At 55.9% G+C, this 16,601-nt stretch overlaps 2 protein-coding genes and 1 pseudogene across 3 annotated transcripts in view; 2 read left to right on the top strand and 1 right to left on the bottom strand.

Moving 5' to 3' along the window:
• The window catches only part of LOC116623001 (AFG3-like protein 1), an 18,012-nt gene extending 16,430 nt beyond the window's left edge, over positions 1-1,582 (top strand). The window contains exon 5 of the mRNA XM_032389824.1: positions 52-1,582. Coding sequence (XP_032245715.1) covers positions 52-68 — 17 coding nt within the window. The 3' untranslated portion in view covers positions 69-1,582. The remainder of the gene's footprint in view (positions 1-51) is intronic.
• Positions 1,394-8,856, top strand: LOC116622971 (annotated as a pseudogene).
• DBNDD1 (dysbindin domain containing 1) lies at positions 8,847-16,601 on the bottom strand. Of its 2 annotated transcripts, none has more exons than XM_032389823.1 (4): positions 16,478-16,601; positions 10,873-11,019; positions 10,354-10,494; positions 8,847-9,574 (listed from the first exon to the last, which is right to left on the bottom strand). In XM_032389823.1, exons 1-4 carry the CDS (start codon positions 16,506-16,508, stop codon positions 9,417-9,419), a joined length of 477 nt encoding a protein of 158 aa, XP_032245714.1. In that variant the 5' UTR covers positions 16,509-16,601; the 3' UTR covers positions 8,847-9,416. The 2 variants fall into 2 exon arrangements, with proteins under 2 accessions (XP_032245714.1, XP_032245713.1); XM_032389822.1 differs by lacking the exon at positions 16,478-16,601 and adding an exon at positions 16,068-16,147.

The raw sequence follows: 16,601 nt of genomic DNA, 5'->3' as shown, positions 1-16,601 counted from the left end.
TGCTTTCTGCTCTCTCTCTCTCTGTCTCCCATGTCCACTTACACACCAAAGATAAGAAACTAGAGTAGGCCTCCCAGGCTCTGTTCTTCCCAGATTAGCATTAGAGGCTGCCCATCAGACGCTGGGATGACTCGGCGGGATCACCCGGAACTCCCCAGCCTCAGCCTCCCAGGGTCCCTAGGAGGCCGCCTCATGGAGCTGCCCTCCTGTCTCAGGCTGATCACCTGGATCCCGCTGTCCCGGAGAGGCAGACACAGGCTTTGTGAAGGTCAGTGTCACAGGGATAGAGAATGGTCTGTCTGTCCTCACACACAGAAGGGGGCGTGCGGGATTCTTGGAGTAAAAGAACTTCTGACACCTTCTCAGGAGCCACAGAACCAAGCGCTGACTGTGGCACTTTTACTGTCCAGTCCTCCCCTCCGTGTGTGCAGGCAATCCAGACATTTTAAACCTGGTGTTCCTTGGAAACCTGACGTGTGAAGTCCCCTTTTAGCATTTTTGCTCATTCTTTGCACTAGAATGTAGTAATAAAAGTGAAAGAGAAAAGGTCATTTTAAAACTTGGCTAATGAGTCAACAAAAAATTACAGAGTATACAAAGAAACAGTAAGTATGGTTCATTTACAGGAGAAAATGGACAGAAACCATCCCCAAGGTAGCACAGACATCAGGCTTACTAGAACAAAGACTTAATGTCAGCTGTCCTAAATGTGCATCCCCAAAGAGCCAAAGGGGACCAGAGTAACTGTTTGTCTCAACAAAGAGAGTGTTAGTCAGGAAATAGAAAGTATCAAAAGTAACCCAACAGAAGTTCTAGAGCAGAAAAGTACTGTAACTGAAATGAAAAGTTCACTAGAGTGGCCCAGTAGCAGATGTGAGCAGAAGAGGAAAAATCAGCGAACTTGGAGATAGGCCTAATGACATTACCCAGTCTGCGGAGCAGAAAGAAGAAAGAGTGGAAAATGAGCAGAATGTAGGGCCACTTGGGGCACCGTCAACATACATAGTATGGCAGGCCCAGAGGGAGAAAAGACAGGGCAAGGGGCTGAGAGAAGATATGAAGAGGTAATGGTTCAGAACTTCCCAAATTGGATAAAAGACATGAATCTACATTTCCAAGTTCAGTGAATTTCAGGTAGGGATAAACTCTAAGATCCACCCAGACCCTCATTATAATCTAATTGCTAAAGCCAAAGAAAGAGGGACTCTTGAAACCAGCAAGAGAGAAAGGACACAGTGTACAAAGGATCTTCAGTGAGACTAACAACCGATTGCTCATTAGAAACTCCGAAGGCCAGAAAGCAATGGGGTGACGAGTTTGAGGTCCCGAAAGAAAAATCTGTTAACAAAGAATTCTGCATCTGGCAAAACTGCCCTTCAAGAATGAAGGGGAAATGGGGACATCCCCAGATACTGAAAAGGTAAGGTAGTTCGATATGTTTAGACCTGCCCTACAAGGAACGCTAAAGGGAGTCTTCCAGACTGAAATGGAAGGATGCCAGCCCAGAACTTGAAGCCATAGGAAGAAGTTAACATTGGTACAAGTAACTGTTCAGGGAAACACAAGCAGGGGAAGTGGGAGAGGGGGGAAGCAGGCTTCCCGCGGAGCAGGGAGCCTGATGCGGGGCTCGATCCCAGGACCCCCGGGATCATGACCTGGGCCGAAGGCAGATGCTTAATGACTGAGCCACCTAGGCGCCCCTCCCTATGCGATTTTTAAAGGCAAGTGTATAAAACAATAATTACGATTTCTGTTAATGGGTATGTAAGGTAGAAAGCTGTAGTCTTTGATAGTAACGACATAAAGGTGTGGAGGGAAGGAGATACACAGGAGCAGAGCATTTGTATAGTTACTAAAGCCAGAAATGGAAAAGCTGATCTTAAAATTCACATGGAACTGCAAGGGGCCTGAATAGCCAAGAGTCTCATAAACGGAGAACGAGTTGGAGGACTCACGTGTTCCTATTTCAGAACTTGCCACCCGGGCCAATAAACAGAACATGGCCACTGACACAAGGATAAACATAGACCAGTAGAACAAAATTCAAGAACGCAGATTGCAGATGCAAGCCCGTACATCTTTGCTGAGTTGATTTTTGTCAAGGGTGTAAAGACCATTCAATGGGGGAAGGACAGTTCCTTCAACAAAAAGTATTGGGACAGTGAGATATCCACATACAAAAGAATGAAATTGGACCCTTGCACTTTTTGAGTTAACTCAAAATGGATAAAAGACCTGAATGTAAGAGCTAGAACTGTAAAGCGCTTACAAGAACCATGGGAGACCAGATCTTCATGATTTTGGTCTTGGCAGTGGTTCCTTAAATATGACACCAGAAGCACAAGCAACAGGTGAAAAAATTAATTGGACTTACCAAATTAAAATCTTTCGTGTATCAAAGGACACTGTTGAGCGAATAAAAACACACTGTACACAATGAAAGAAAGTATTTGGAAATCCTGCGTCTGATAAATCAGGGTCTAGAATCCAGAACATAGAACCCAATTTAAAAATGGGCAAAGGGTTAGAATATTCATTTTTCCAGAGAAGATATGCAGATGGCCAAAAGGCATGTGAAAAAATGCTGCGTGTTACTCATTAGGAAAATGCAAATCAGAACCACAATGAGATAGCACTTCACACCTACCAGGATGGCTATAAAAGTTAGGAGTTGGCAGGGACACAGAGACACAGGACCCCTAATACGTTGCTGGTGGGCGTGTGAAACAGGCTGTGGACATCGGTTTGGCTGTCCTTCAGAAAGTAAAATACAGAGTTACCATATGACTCAGCAGTTCCACTCATTGGTGTCTACCCAAGAGAATTGAAAATGTGGCTACACAAAGACTTGTACGTGAATGTTCACGGCCAAATGTCCCATCAGTGCAGGAATGGATAAACAAAAGGTGTGTACGTATAACGGAATATTATTCAGCCACGAAAAGAAATGAAGTACTGATACATGATACAATATGGATGAACCTCCAAATATGCCAAGTGAAAGAAGCCAGACACAAAAGGCCATGTGATTCCATGTATGATTCCATGTATACGAAATGTCCCTAACAAGCAGCTGCAAGGAGACAAAATACAAGAGTGGTTGGTTGGGGTGGGCAGTGGAAGGCACAGAGTATCTTTTTTTTTTTTTTTTTTTTTAAGGATTTATTTATTTATTTGAGAGAAGGAGCGTGTGCGCACGCAAGCAGGGAGGAGCGGGAGAAGCAGGTTCCCCGCTGAGCAGGGAGCCCGACGTGGGGCTCGATCCAGGGACCCCGGGGTCATGACCTGAGCTGAAGGCAGACGCTTAACGACTGAGCCACCCGGGCGCCCCAGGCACAGGTTATCTTATATAGAGGATGGAAGTGTCTGAAACTACGGCACTAGGCACATGACTTGATAAATTTACTGGAAGTTTCTGAAGTATACACTTATGATGGGTTTTATGTTAAATTACGCTATCTCAGTAAGTTGCTTAATCAAAAAACTGGCCCAAAATAGTAGTGACTGACGAAGCCGTTCCCTAGTTTGGCTCTGGTCTCTGTAGTCGCGAGCTCTTCCCGTAGTGTGCAGTCCCGGGCACTGATGTCCACAGGTTTTCCTTCCCCGGGTCAGGTGCTGACATTTCTAGTGTCTGCAGGGAAGCGGCGCTGATTGCCGCCGCCACCTGAGTCCTTGTGTTGTGGAGAAGCACCTTGAGCCGGCCGCTGTGACGGTCACTGGAGCTGAGCTGGGGGGCCTGCTAGCGCTGCCCTTGGGCCCAGCTTTGCTTCAGCGCACAGGAGCTATAGTCAGTTTTCCAAACCAGAATTTGGGACTTGGGAATCTGCCAATAGCTTTCATGCTCTGTCTGGAGCTACATTTAGAGTCTCAGAGAGATGGGGCCTTCAGGGCAGTAGTCAGGCCCTGGTTTGGATGCTGATTGCAGACGGGAGGAGGGGCTTCCGTGGGCTCTTCCTTGTGGAAGCCGCCAAGACAGCCCTCTGAAGGTGGGTGGGTGCCGGTGTGCATGGTTTAGCAGTGATGCCTGCTTGGCCTCCTGGCTGCAGTTCAGCAGCTCCGGGAACTGCGGTCAGTGGCTTAGGGTCTCTCCAGAGTGAGTGCCTTCCCGGGGATGGACATCAGGGCGGTGTCCCGGTGGCCAGTGGCTGCCCTTCGTGGTCATCCTCACGGCTGTGAACCAGTGGCAGGTTCACAGTGCTGCTTTGTCTTGATTTGTTAGTGAAGCACAACGTGCATAGACAAGTGTGGAGTGTCGGGCAGCCCAAGACGTCTCTCCAGCTTCTGGAGGGTTGTCCTGGCCATTCTGCTGAGCTGACCAGCTGTAAAGCTGGGCCCAGTGGGAGTTGGTGCCTTTTCTGTGCGCTGATGACTACCTGTCAGCTAGGGTGTAGGAGGCATTGGTCTCCATGCTTCTGGGGTCACTGAGCAGGCCAGAGAAGATAGCTAACCACATTGGCTGAAAACAGGCGTCCTAAAGCCGTCTGCTGCGTGCCAAGGGCATGAGGTGGGACATGTTCTTTCCGTTGGGGAGGTGAGGTGTCTGCAGAGCGGAAGGCAGCATAGTGCCTGGTGTGGAGGGACAGGCACCAAACGGCCTGAGCCGTGTGCGTGCAGCACGGGCTGTGAGTCCGTACTCGCTGAGCAGAGGCTCTGACCAGCCCTCAGCATTCCCCAAGTGGAGGGGGGCGGATTTGGCACCCACTTCCCGGCTGTCCGTTTCTCCTCTGCCTCTCACTGGCCTGGGAATTTGATGTGTAAGCCTTGAGGAAAAGACGCAGGTCCTGCAGCCCAGTGAGAAGGCGACCGTGGCCTGCCGTGAGGCTGGACACGCAGTGCGCTGGGTCCTGGAGCATGCCGACCCTGTGTTGAAGGTCGGTCTGAGTGTTCACCTTACCTGGGTGACTGTGTGTGGTCTCTGGTCGTGTGGGCACAGTACATTCACAGTGGCAGCCCTTCTCCTTCCCAGGGAATGTAATGGTTAGGAGTCGGGTTCCAAAGATTGTTCAGGGGTGTGTAGCGGAGGAGGGCTGTTGGTTCCAGGTGGGATCTGGATGCCGGCCACCTGACACCCCAGAGGTTTGACGTCAAACCTGCCTCACTCCTAAGCTTTGGACCCAATGGGACGGCTCCTCAAGAACTTCCTTGGGACTGATAGGATGGAGGTGGTTTCCATGTTAATCTTTGGGGTGACCCCACCCGGACCCACCTACTCCTGGGTGGGGCCCAGGGGTCTCCTCTCCTCCCACGCCCTCGTGACCAGTGGTCCTAGTAGGGCATACTGGTCTGGGATACTCCATAGGTGGGACCTGGAAGGGGCCAAGAGCTCTGCGTGGGGCGTGAGCAGAGTACTGCCTGCCTGTGTCTTCTAGGTGTCCATCATCCCTTGGGGCAGAGGGCTCGGCTATGCCCCGTGTTTGCCCAGGGAGCAGTATCTGTCCACACAGGAGCAGCTCTTTGACCGCATGTGCATGATGGTGGGGGGCAGGGTGGCTGAGCAGCTGTTTTTTGGGCAGATCACCACCGGGGCTGATCAGTGCCTGTGACCTTGAGGAAGGTCACCCAGAGCACCTCTGCCCAGGTAAAGGGCAGCCACCCTAGTGGGGGGCTCTGCATGGCTGAGTCCCTCCAGGCTTACCCCCAGCTCCATACTTCCAGATTGTGTAGTTTGGGCTGAATGAAAAGCTGGGACAGGTGTCCTTTGACTTCCCCTGCGACAAGGCGAGATGCTGGTGGAGAAGCCGCACAGTGAGGCCACTGCCCAGCCCATAGATGAGGAGGTGCTGACCTGGTGCCGAGAGCAGGTGGACAAGGTGAGTGGGGCGGGTCCCGGCTCGGGGCACTCCCATCCTCACGGGATGTTGGGTTTGGGGTTTGCCTTGGCCTGCTGTTCTGGGAGCAGCTGAGTGACAGGCAGCTGTGATTTCTAGGTGGGCAGGCCGCTGCTGGAGACGGAGGTGCTGGAGGAGGCCGACGTGGTGGGGCTGCTGGGCCCTGGCCCTTTGCGGAGAAGGCCACCCATGAGGAGTTTGTGGAAGGCACGGGCAGCCTGCAGGAGAACGTGTCCCTTCCTGAGGGGCGGGAGGAGGGGCCTGCAAAGCGCCACCTGCAGGAGAGCCCAGCTAGGAGAGCTGCTTCCAAAATCACTGGAAAACAAATTAAAACACGATAACAGCAAACGGGTGTTTTAGATCTGGGCAGTCAGACCCCAGCCCTAGAGGACGGGGTCCCCAGTCAGAGGGGCGGGCAGTAGCCCCCCGGGGAGAGCAGTGGGCGAGTGTCTTCCTGGTGGGGTTTTGAGTTTGGACCTCCAGGGGCCTCCCACAAAGGGAGGTGGGTGGTGGGTGGATTTGGTGGGTACAGCCGCCTCACGGGCAAGTGGGAGTGCTGGTCTCTTCAGTTTCCCCAAGGAGAGGAGGCTTTGGCTCAGTTCAGAAATTCTGAAGGTTTAGTTAAGTGGCAGAATTAAGAAAAGGGAAACCTAAGCTAGTTATCAAGGGAAAGTGTTAGGTGTTTACAACAGCTGTTTGGGTTGGTGGAAGGCCTGTCAGTGGTTCTGGAGGAAACTCAGCACTTCCCACAGGTGTGTGGTTGGGGGAGGGTCATGGAGCCATGGGGGCCCCGAACCGCTCCCACTGCCTCCCCAGCACCCGGGCACTACTCTGAGCATGAGGGGAGCAGTTTCTCAGCCAAAGCAGCACTAGTTCCCTGGGTAGGCGGCTTTGCAGATGAGGGTGTGTCTGGATTCAGTTCCCTTCTCCAGCAAGCCATGTTCCCTGCCACCCCCTTTTGTTAGAATCACAGAGGGGGCTCTGGACCGATTTGGGATCCCCTGGGTTGTATGTGGAGAGCCCTGTTGTCGCTGCCCCTGGTAACGCTCTTCCTCGTGTTGGGGAGCTGCCAAACGGAAGAAGGCCAGTTCTGGGTTGTGAGCTCTAGGCCTCTGATGCCGTAGGTTGTCTGGTTGGTCCTGGAGCATGGCCAGGCCCGGCCCGGCGAGCTGGGGTCAGAACTGGCCTGGGGCTCAGGGGCAGTGTCCTGCTTGTTCTCCATGCAGCCTGCCTCCCAGAGGTATCAGAATCACGGCAGTAGAGGGCTGTCAGCCCTTGGGTGGGTCGGTGAGTGTCCGGGACCCCTGGTGCTCGGCGCATCCTGGGGAGGGGGTGGTTCTGCTTGCTGCCTCATAGGACCTCTGCTCTCTGCTTGGCTCTCTGCTCTGCTCTCTCCCAGACACTGGGACTTGTTTAAAAATTCTGTTGGATTCAAAAATAGCATTTCCAACTTGGGACAAGCACTTTCGACTTTTGTTGTTTGTAAAACGTGCCATTACTGAATTTTTTACATCTCCAGAGCCCATCCTGTAATGAAGTCCCCACTAAACCTAGCCTTCATTAGCTGAGCTGTGTGGGGACCTGCCAGGGTCCTGTCTCGGGGCTCCCTCTGACGGAGGGGAGGGTGCTCTGTGGTGTCCAGAGCCTGGGACCTGTTCATTTTGAGGCCTGGCACAGCCCCTCTCCGGAGTCCGGGGCATGCTCTCAGCACACCTGGGTGCTCCCCAACCCCAACCCCTGCTGTTTCCGGCCTTGGATGCCCTCGTGCTCGCCTCCCCTGAGTCTCCTCAGCTCTTCCCTTCACCTGTTTGGGCCATCCGGGCACACACTACACAGGCCCAGGGACAGAGGAGACCTGGCCTGGAATCTTCCATGAGGGAGGCTCAGGCTTCCCTCCAGAGAGCCCAGTGGGAACAACTCCCTGGCATGGGGCCCAGGGCCTGTCTTCTGGGCCCCTTGTTTCATGGGTAATCCAGAGGATTGGGGTTTTGGCCTCACCCTTGGCCTTCTCCTCACAGGCCTTACCTACTGGCTCCCTTCTTGTGACAAGCTGCTGCTCTGGGCCTGGAGCTTCCCGGGAACCTGCCTGGGCTGGGAAGACTTGCCAGAGTGCACCTTGTGCTTTTCCGGGCCTGGGCTCGGGGTGGGGGGTGGGGGACAGGATCTTCACTTCCTAAGGCCTAGAAATCCAGGGCACTTGTCCCTGAGACATGGCCCACGTGAGCAGCCCAGAGGAGCCCCTGGTGGCTTCAGCTGGAGGAAGACTAGAGCAGCCAACCCCACCCCTACCCCCCAATACGCACTCCTGAGCGCCTGTGTCACCTGGAACGGAAGAGACCGTGCTTGGGCCTTAGGAAGAGATGAGATTTTAATCCGATCTTGTGTAAATATTAAGCTCTGCGGAAGGAAGCCATAGCAGGAAGGCTGGAGATGGGGAGCATGATCCTGGTGGGTGGGGTGGGTGGGGCATGCAGCTGCCCTTAGGGGATTTGATTTTAAGTGAACTTCGGGATGATGCCTGGTAAACATCCCTTGAGTTGGGGCTCATCGTATAGAGGGAGCAGGCACCGTCCCTCAGCATTTCTGAGGCCGGTTTTCTCGGCGGGGAGCTTGCCTCTAGCTGCGCACGGTGGGCCTACGGCACGCCCAGGGCTACAGGAGGGCAGGTGTTCCTTCCCTAGAAATGTTTGAGGGGAGTGGGTCAGGGCAGGTTGGCCTGGGGACCAGAAGCAAACTTCCGCATTTATTTTAAAACTGTTCTTGGACTTGCTGTCAGAGCAGAGCCTCTTCAGTCCCTTAGGTCATAGAAAGCAGCAATGGGAGCAGCTGAGCCTGGTGCCCTTAAGTCGGGGGCTGGGGGGCCGTGCCGGGGTCCCCTCATGTTCCCAGTCCCCCTCGGGCTGCGCTACCCCAGGCCAGGACGCCATCCAGGGGCACAGACCTAGGACTGTGCATGCCTCTGTGTGCATTTGCGTGACAGGCTGTAGGGGTGTGTCCCCCTGCCCCCCCCCCCCCCCCCCCCCACGGTCTGAGGCAGTCGTGCCATATTTGGTGTTCTGAGCCGAGGACAGTGGGCCCGGCTGTCACGCAGGAACTAAGACAAGCTGGGTCTCAGGGCCTGGGGAGGAGGTCCTGGTGCCAAGAAGAGGATGGGATTGAAAGGAAGGTGGCGTTGTTCAGGAGGGACTCCCCTACCCACATTCTTGGCTGGATAGCAGAGCATCCCATAGGCCGCAGCGTGGTGTAGCCATTCCCAGACCGGAACCCTGAGATCCTCGGGGGTTTTGCAGAGAAGCTCTCTCTGGCTTCAGTCACCCTTACCCCGCACCCACTTGGGAATCTTGTGGCAGATGAGAGCACCAGTCCTGCAGACAGAAGTTTCCAAGAGGCCTAGGCCACTCCCACCTCATCCTCAGGTGCTGTGGTCCCTGATCAGGGACTGGAAAGGAGCGGGGACGTAAGGCCACTGGGCTGTGCTTGTGCTGGGGCACCCCGAGAACCTGGCCCAGAGCCACATGGGGTGGGCAGAGTGTCCGTGGGGTCAGAACTGTCCAGATTTGCACTGCCTTGGCCCCAAGGCCAGCTGGCCTAGTCCTCCTTGGGCCTCTCCACGGTGAGAAATGTGTCCACAATTGCTGGCTGGCGCTCCGGGTCACCAAGCGGTTGCTTCTCTCGGTTCTGCTCGGCCCTGGTTCGTGTCCAGGAGGGGGAGCGCAGACAGCCAGCCCGGGGCAGTGGGTGCAGGCCTGACGGGAACACGGGGGTCAGGTCACTCCTGCAGCTACTGGGCTGGATCTGTGTGTGTCTGGCCACACACTGGGGTCCCCTGGATGCTTAGAAAACACAGATGCCAGGCCACCAGTAATTGGACTTGTGGGTCCGGGTGCAGCCCGGGCAAAGGCTTTTTTGATGCCCAAGGAGGGTCCCTGTGCAGCCGAGACCACACCCTAGGTGTGAGCCTGGCCCCAGCAGCCAGCTGGCCCCTTACCCTCCCAGGGTGCAGGCTCTACCGGGCTGGGATCTGAGCACCCCCTTCCCACCTCCACCTGCACAAGGTGTGAGAAGGGAGAGAAGAAGGTCCCTGGGTCCCCGTACCCCCACTGGCGGTCTTGCCATTTCTGGGGCCCTTGACGTCTTGGGCCAAGGGCAACACTTCCTCAGGAACCGAAGGGGAAACTAAGGCCTGAGCTGTGGAGCCAGGGCTGATGAAGGCCACCCCACTTTGCTTGGCCTAACTTGTGATTAAATTCACATGTAGTAAATTTTGCTTTTGATGGGGACTATGACTTTGGCCTTTTGTTGGCATTTGGAAAGGAAAATTGAGGAAAACAGAAAAATTCCTTGATGTTGGGCAAGTAGACATGTAAAATGCAAAAATACTGAATGAGATGGTGCAGTGACAAGCACCAATTTTGACACACGTGTGAGAAAATTATTTTCAAAAATAGGGGTTGTGGAGAGCCGTGTTCCATGGGCTGGGGCCCCAGAACCGCCCACCACTCACCGCGCCCCAACACCAGCCCACCTGCTGGCGATTCACCGGCCAGGCTCTCGTCGTCTGAGTCAGCAAAGACCTCGGCCAGCTCCTGGTCGGACATGTCGGTCAGCTCGGTGAGGTCCAGGAGGTCAAAGTGCACCTCCAGGGAGGAGACGCTGCTCAGGGGCTCTGCAGGGCGGGCGGAGGGGGCTGCTCATAATGGGCACAGTCTGTCCACCCAGGGACCACCTTCCCTCCCCCTGCCGCCGCCGAAGCCCCGGGGAAGAACCAGAGCTCTGGGTAGAGCCCTGCGGGGTCAGGGTAAGATGGGGCAGAACCCCCATCCCCCCATCGGCTCTCCACACTGGAGACTGAATGCCTTCTGGGCCCCCATTTTGCAGATGGTATAGCCAAGGCCACAGAGCCCGAGCTGTAAGAGCCCAGCCGAGCACCCCTCCCCCACACACACCTGGGGGAGTGTTTGGACAGGATGTGGACCTGACCCTCCATCCCCCAGGGGCTCACGGTCCCTCCAGAGTACATGCTGGGCAGGTCAGCTGTACTTACGCCTCCTCTCTGTGACCTGCAGGAGCCCCGGGGCTGGTATTGGGATGCCCACCTCCTCCTCGGCCGTGGGTGAGCGGTAGCTCTCCCCTGCCCCGTGGGCCAGGGTGCCCAGGGCTGCCTGTGGTCCCTCCACCTCCTGAACGGTTTCTGCAACAAAGACGGAAGGTGTTACCTGGGAGGAGAGATGCCGGTGGGGAAGACTGGAGTCCGTGGCTCACTGAGCCCTCCTCTGAGGCTCCGGGCGGCGACCAGGGTTGCCTGGGGTGGTCTTGGGCTGGGGTCCCAGACAAGGGCCACTGGGTCCAGGAGGAGGGGAGTGTGCAACACGGTTACCTGTCTCTACTTTCAGGTCCAACCAACCGCCCCATGTCACTTTTGCATTTCCTTGCCTTTTGGGTCTCTTTGATCCAGAATGGGCCCTGCTTGCCTGTCTGTCCTCTGTGGATGCACTTACAAAAATGCACGTTGTTCTGTTTGAATGCATAATGATTTATTTTCATAGTAAAAGAGACTGGGGGATATTCCTCTAGGTTTCTTCTATGTAATTTTTTTTGAAAGATTTAATTGCTCATTTTTTACATAGGACAATTATTATTATTTTTTTCAGTTGAGAGCAGTAGGCCCTGGGAGCAATCTGCTTGGTAGAGACTGCCGCTCAGAGATGGACCCCTGCCCCATAGAAGCACCAACCCTACCCTTCTGTTGTTTGGGCCAACACCTTGACCTCTTAGCTCACATCCCTCCATCCAAATTTCCTACCAGTTCCTCCAGAATGTTCCAGAGCCCATCCACATCTCCCCCTCCTGCTGCCTCACCTTGTCACTCCCCGAACTCAGCCAAAGAACCTGTTAGGCACGTCCCCTGAGGCAGCTGGATCCCTTGGCTCCCCCATGCCCCCATTGTGGCCCCATAGAGTGAACAGATGCCCTCTGGCTCCCCTCAGCAGTGCTCTGTGATGCACCAGGGTCTTGTCTAGGAGAGCCCAATTGGGCCCCTAGCACCGGGAGCTGCCTGCCACGGGTGGGCCTTTCCTCAACAGTGCAGTCAGCAGCCAGGATGCTGCCCAGCAGGTCCCATGTCTAAAGGGTCTCCAGCAAAGTGGGAAGATAGGCCATCCATTCACAGCTGTAGAGCTGGCTGGGCAACACCTGGCCTCCTCTGGGAGGGCACCACCCTCCCTGGGAAGTGTGGCTGAGGGAAGATGGGCCTGGGGACCTGCCCATGCTATTCATGTCATCACATGGGGTTTGGGGCTGGCCAGGCTGGACGGGGCTCAGGGGATCTGGTTTCCACTTCTCTGCTGCATTTGGAACGTGACTTCTGAGTATCCTCGGAGGGTAGAGTTACACCCACCACTGTCCCGGCCCGCCCAGCCCAGCAAGGACACCTTCCCACCCAGAGGGCACGAGAGATGTAATTCAGACCCTGCTCTGAGCTGGGGTGAGCAGGGGCCCCTCCCTTGAACCTCTCCATCCATCCCTGTCGAGAGTCCTTGAGGAGCCTTTACTCTGTCGGACTCGGGAACTTGCTTTGTTTCCTTGAGTGGGGAAGTACAGCACCTGGTCCCTCTCTCTCAGGGTGTAGGACGGGCTCACATCACGCTGGCCTGTGCTCTCATAATTGTGAGATGCTTCCATGCACATGGCCCATGGTGATAGGTGAGGCAGGGGGACATGGTAGGGGATACACATCACACAGATGTCATCAGGACTTTGCTACTCTGGGAGAAGCCGCCGAAGGGTTTTGAGCTGAGTAGGACAACATCTACCTCCATTTTTAGGAGATGCAGGCTAGGTGGGAAGGATAAAGTCCACAGGTGTTGAGACAGTACAGGGTGAGGGGCAAGCACCACTATAGATGCTGGGGTTCAGGGGTCTCAGACGGCCTAGACTGTTGCACTAACTGTTAAGCACATTCTGAAAAATGTCAACATCCCTGAAAGAGCCAAGCATCTACGGTCAATGGCATCATGGATGATGGATAAACAAAATGTGGTCCATCCACACAAGGGGATGTTACTCAGCCATAAAAAAGAAAGCACTGACACAGGCTACAACATAGATGAGTCTTGAAAACATTACGGTAAGTGCAGGCAGCCGGTCACAAAAGGCCATGCATTATAACATTTATATGAAATGTCCAGAACAGGCAAAACCACAGAGAGTAGAAAAGTAGATTAGAAAAGACATAGACAGTAGATCGTTGGTGGTTTCCAGGAGCTGGGGTGTGTGTGGAATGGGGGGTGACTACTAGTGGGTATGGGGTTGCTTTTCAGGTTGATGAAAATATCCTAAAATTAGGTGGTGGTGGTGGTTGCACAATTTTGTAAATATACTAAAGGCACTGAACCTTACGCTTTAAAAGAGTGAATTTTATGATAAAAGAAATCCTCAGTGGAAACAAAGGTTGATTTTGGATGGAATTGAAGGGCAAATCCAGGAGGACCTAAGACATCAACTAACATTTGCTGTGCACCTACTGTGCGCCAGGCACCAGGCTCAGAGGCTGGGAGTAGGTAAGAGAAGTGTGACCTCTAGGACCTAGGCTTGGTCCTGGCACACAGTAGGTGCACCATAAATGTTTGTCCAATGAATGAACAAGCCCAAGACCCCACCCCATAGTTTCTAAGCGGCTGTGCGAGGAATCACCTGTCCATGGCTGAGGCCCACATCTCTTCCTGGGGTAGGAAACAGGAGTGATCGCAGAAGCAGGCAAGGGGTGGGGCTGCTTGGTGCCAGGCTGAGCAGGGGCACCCGGGGCCAGGCTGTGGGGTGGCAACACCGTGATTCTCAGCGTAGCCCCCATCAAGCCCCTGCAGGGGCACTGCTGCCCTGACCTGTGCAGGCAGCAAAGCAGTGCCCCATGGGGACTGCAGTTACCACAGTCACCACAGTTCCGCCCCCAGCACCGACGGCTGATGTGAGTGGATATGATAGGGTTACCTTGCACTAGGCTGCTGACCTATTTTCCAGCACATTTGTGTGAGAACTTGGCCCAAATCTTAAGTTCCCTGCTGTGTGCCCTGGGCCTTGCCCTAAGCGTCGAGCAGGTGCTCTGTATGAACAGATGAACAAATTAATGAAGTGAATAAATGAATATCATATACAACAAAATGGCAGTGGGGAGGCAGAGATGGGCACCTGTACGCTATTTCCCTAGCCCCTTGTCCTTGGACGTCGAGGATGCCGGGTGGGCCGTGCCAAGGCGCAGCCTCCTGAGTGCAGGGCCGTGGCCTCTCTCCCTGTGGCCGTTCGGACAGACTTGGAGTTGGGTGGGTCCAGAACCTTGGTTTACCAAAGGCCCCAGTTGGGGCCCTTCAAGAAGCGCACTTCCTTCTCATCTCCATGTCTGCACACTTTGTTATTAAGAAATTACTGCTAATTCGTTTAGGTGCAAAAATGGGATTTTCATTATGCTCTATGAAAACCTTATCTTTTAGAGACACTTTGAGGAATACTTACAGATGAAATAATATGTCGAGATTGGCTACAAATTACTACTGAAGGGTGGCTGGTGGTGGTCTGGTTGAGCAGGCTGGGAGGTGACACATGGAGCTTTACCACATTGTTCTACTTTTTTGTGTGTTCCACATGCTCCAGAATCAAGTTTTCAAAAGTCCGTGAACTGAGAGAACGATGGTCACAGCCCTCCACCCATGATCTTGAGAGATCCCACGGCAAGGGGATCACCAGGCCACTGTGTAGGCAGGAAATGGCTCCACAGAGTGTGAGCCCTCCCAGTGTGGCCCCCTCTGCTCCCACCCCGACTCCTGCAGAGTAGGCACCTGATAAATACATCTCTGTGCATGGAATGAGTACGTGAGATTCATAAACTGGAGGATCATGAAGCCCCTCTCCCCAGCGCCTTCCTTCCCTGTCTCACTCAGGGCTCCCACAGCCCTGCGAGGGAAGTGAGTCTGTCCCCACTGACAGAAGTGGACATGGAAACTGAGGGCCAAGCTGCTTTGCCCACATCTCTCACAGCTCTGTGCTCTCCAGCCCTTGCCCTCCAAACCTTTCCCATCACGTCCCCACATAGCTGCCTCTGGGAAGTCCTGGGGTCCTGGGACTGTCAGTGGCAAGAAAAAGCTGGATCCCTTAAACAAGGGACAAAACAAAGAAAACCCACACCCACCAGCTCTGGGTGTGTCCGGTGGTGTTTGCCGGGTGGGTGACAAAGGCCCTCAGACAGCTGTCTGGGCTGCACCTGCCCAACTCAGACTGCAGACACAGCAGTGGGTGGGCCCGTGGCTTCAGGACACCCCCCTGGGGGCCATCCCTTTGGGCTCCAGATGAGGTTGCTGATGTGGCTGGGGTCCCTCCTCAGGTCCCTGTGTGGTCAAGAGTGGCTCCCTGGGATGGGACCTCCAGGAAACCCATGATGCGTCTGGGGCCTAGCCAGGCCGGTGGAGGCGCTCATGGCGCCGAACACTTTTCCTGAAAAGGACTCTTGAGGTGGGGGTTCCTAGAGTTTGCCTCCCGTCACCAGCTGCCGCCCTGACCGAGCCAGACTCCAAAGAGGGGAGACCTAGGTAGAATCTCAGACGTCAGAGTCGCCGAGAGCAGACAGGGGCTTCGAGGAGGCCTCCTTCCGTGCATACCTGCCCTCCCAGATGTGAGCGCCCCTGGGCCTCGCCCTGGCCGAAAAGCCCTGCAAGCGTGGGGCAGGCCCCCCCCCCCCCCCCCCCGGCCCTATCCCTGCGCGGTGCCCTGCAGGATCCCAGCGCCGGCCTCCCTGCCCTAGCCCCCGGCGAACAAAGCAGATACGCGGCCCAGAAGGGCAGCGCCGACCCCCACGCCTCGCGGAGCTGTACCCCGAACTGCGGCCCAGACACGCCCCATGCCCAGACCCCCCGGACCCCGGCTCTGCTGGTTTGGGGTTCAGCACGAAACTCTGGGCCAACCACCCAGGAGCGCGCCAGGCGACTGAAAGCGCAGAGGACAAGGGGGCGGGGACGCGATGTGTGCGCCCCCCCGCCTAAAGCGGGGGCCGTTCCCGGGAGGAGCCCCCGGCCTAGCTCCCCCGGCGGCAGGCCAGGCTTCCTCCGGCTCCGGCCAGGCTCAACTCGGAGCTACCGGTGGGTCTTGTGCGGCCCCCGGGAGCGGCCGATGAGTGGGCCAGGGGGGAAGGGGCTGCGGCTGGCTGCGGGGGAAGGCGCAGCTCGGGGACTCCTGGGGACTTGGGGCCGCACTCACCTCCCGGGCCGGCGCCCTCCGGGGGCTCCATGCGGCCGGCGGGGTCTGGGAGGGGCGCGGGCGGCGGCGGCGTCACCCAGCCCGGGCGCCCCTGCAGCTGCGGCGGCGACTCGGCCCCAGCTCGCGGCGCAGCGCATCGGGGCAGCAGCCGGGGGGCCGCGGCGGCAGGGAGGAGCCCGCGGGGCGGGGCGCGCAGCTGCTCCGGGGCCCGGGTTCCCCCTAGCATCCTCCCCCCGGAGCCCCGCAGCACAGGTGCGGCCCCGCCCCGCCCCGCGCGCGCCCCCTGCCGGCCCAGGCTCTGCGGACCACCTCTCCCACCGACCTCCGGGGCTGCGGACCCACCCGCAACCGGCGGCGGCCTCCCATCCGCGGCCCGGCCCTTGCGCCCTCTGCGCCCCCAGCGCGCTCACTTCTTCTGCAGCCGTGCCAACTTTCGTCCATTTGTTCACCCCCAGATATTTATGGGGTGCCGGCTACGTGCCGGCGCCTCGCGGGCCAATGGAGAGGAGGCACAGAGGAGAAGCAAAGGCGGCG

This window comes from Phoca vitulina, unplaced genomic scaffold (assembly GCF_004348235.1).
Source record: "Phoca vitulina isolate PV1807 unplaced genomic scaffold, GSC_HSeal_1.0 scaffold56, whole genome shotgun sequence".
Lineage (NCBI taxonomy): Eukaryota > Metazoa > Chordata > Mammalia > Carnivora > Phocidae > Phoca > Phoca vitulina.
This window is presented reverse-complemented; position numbering and strand designations above follow the sequence as displayed.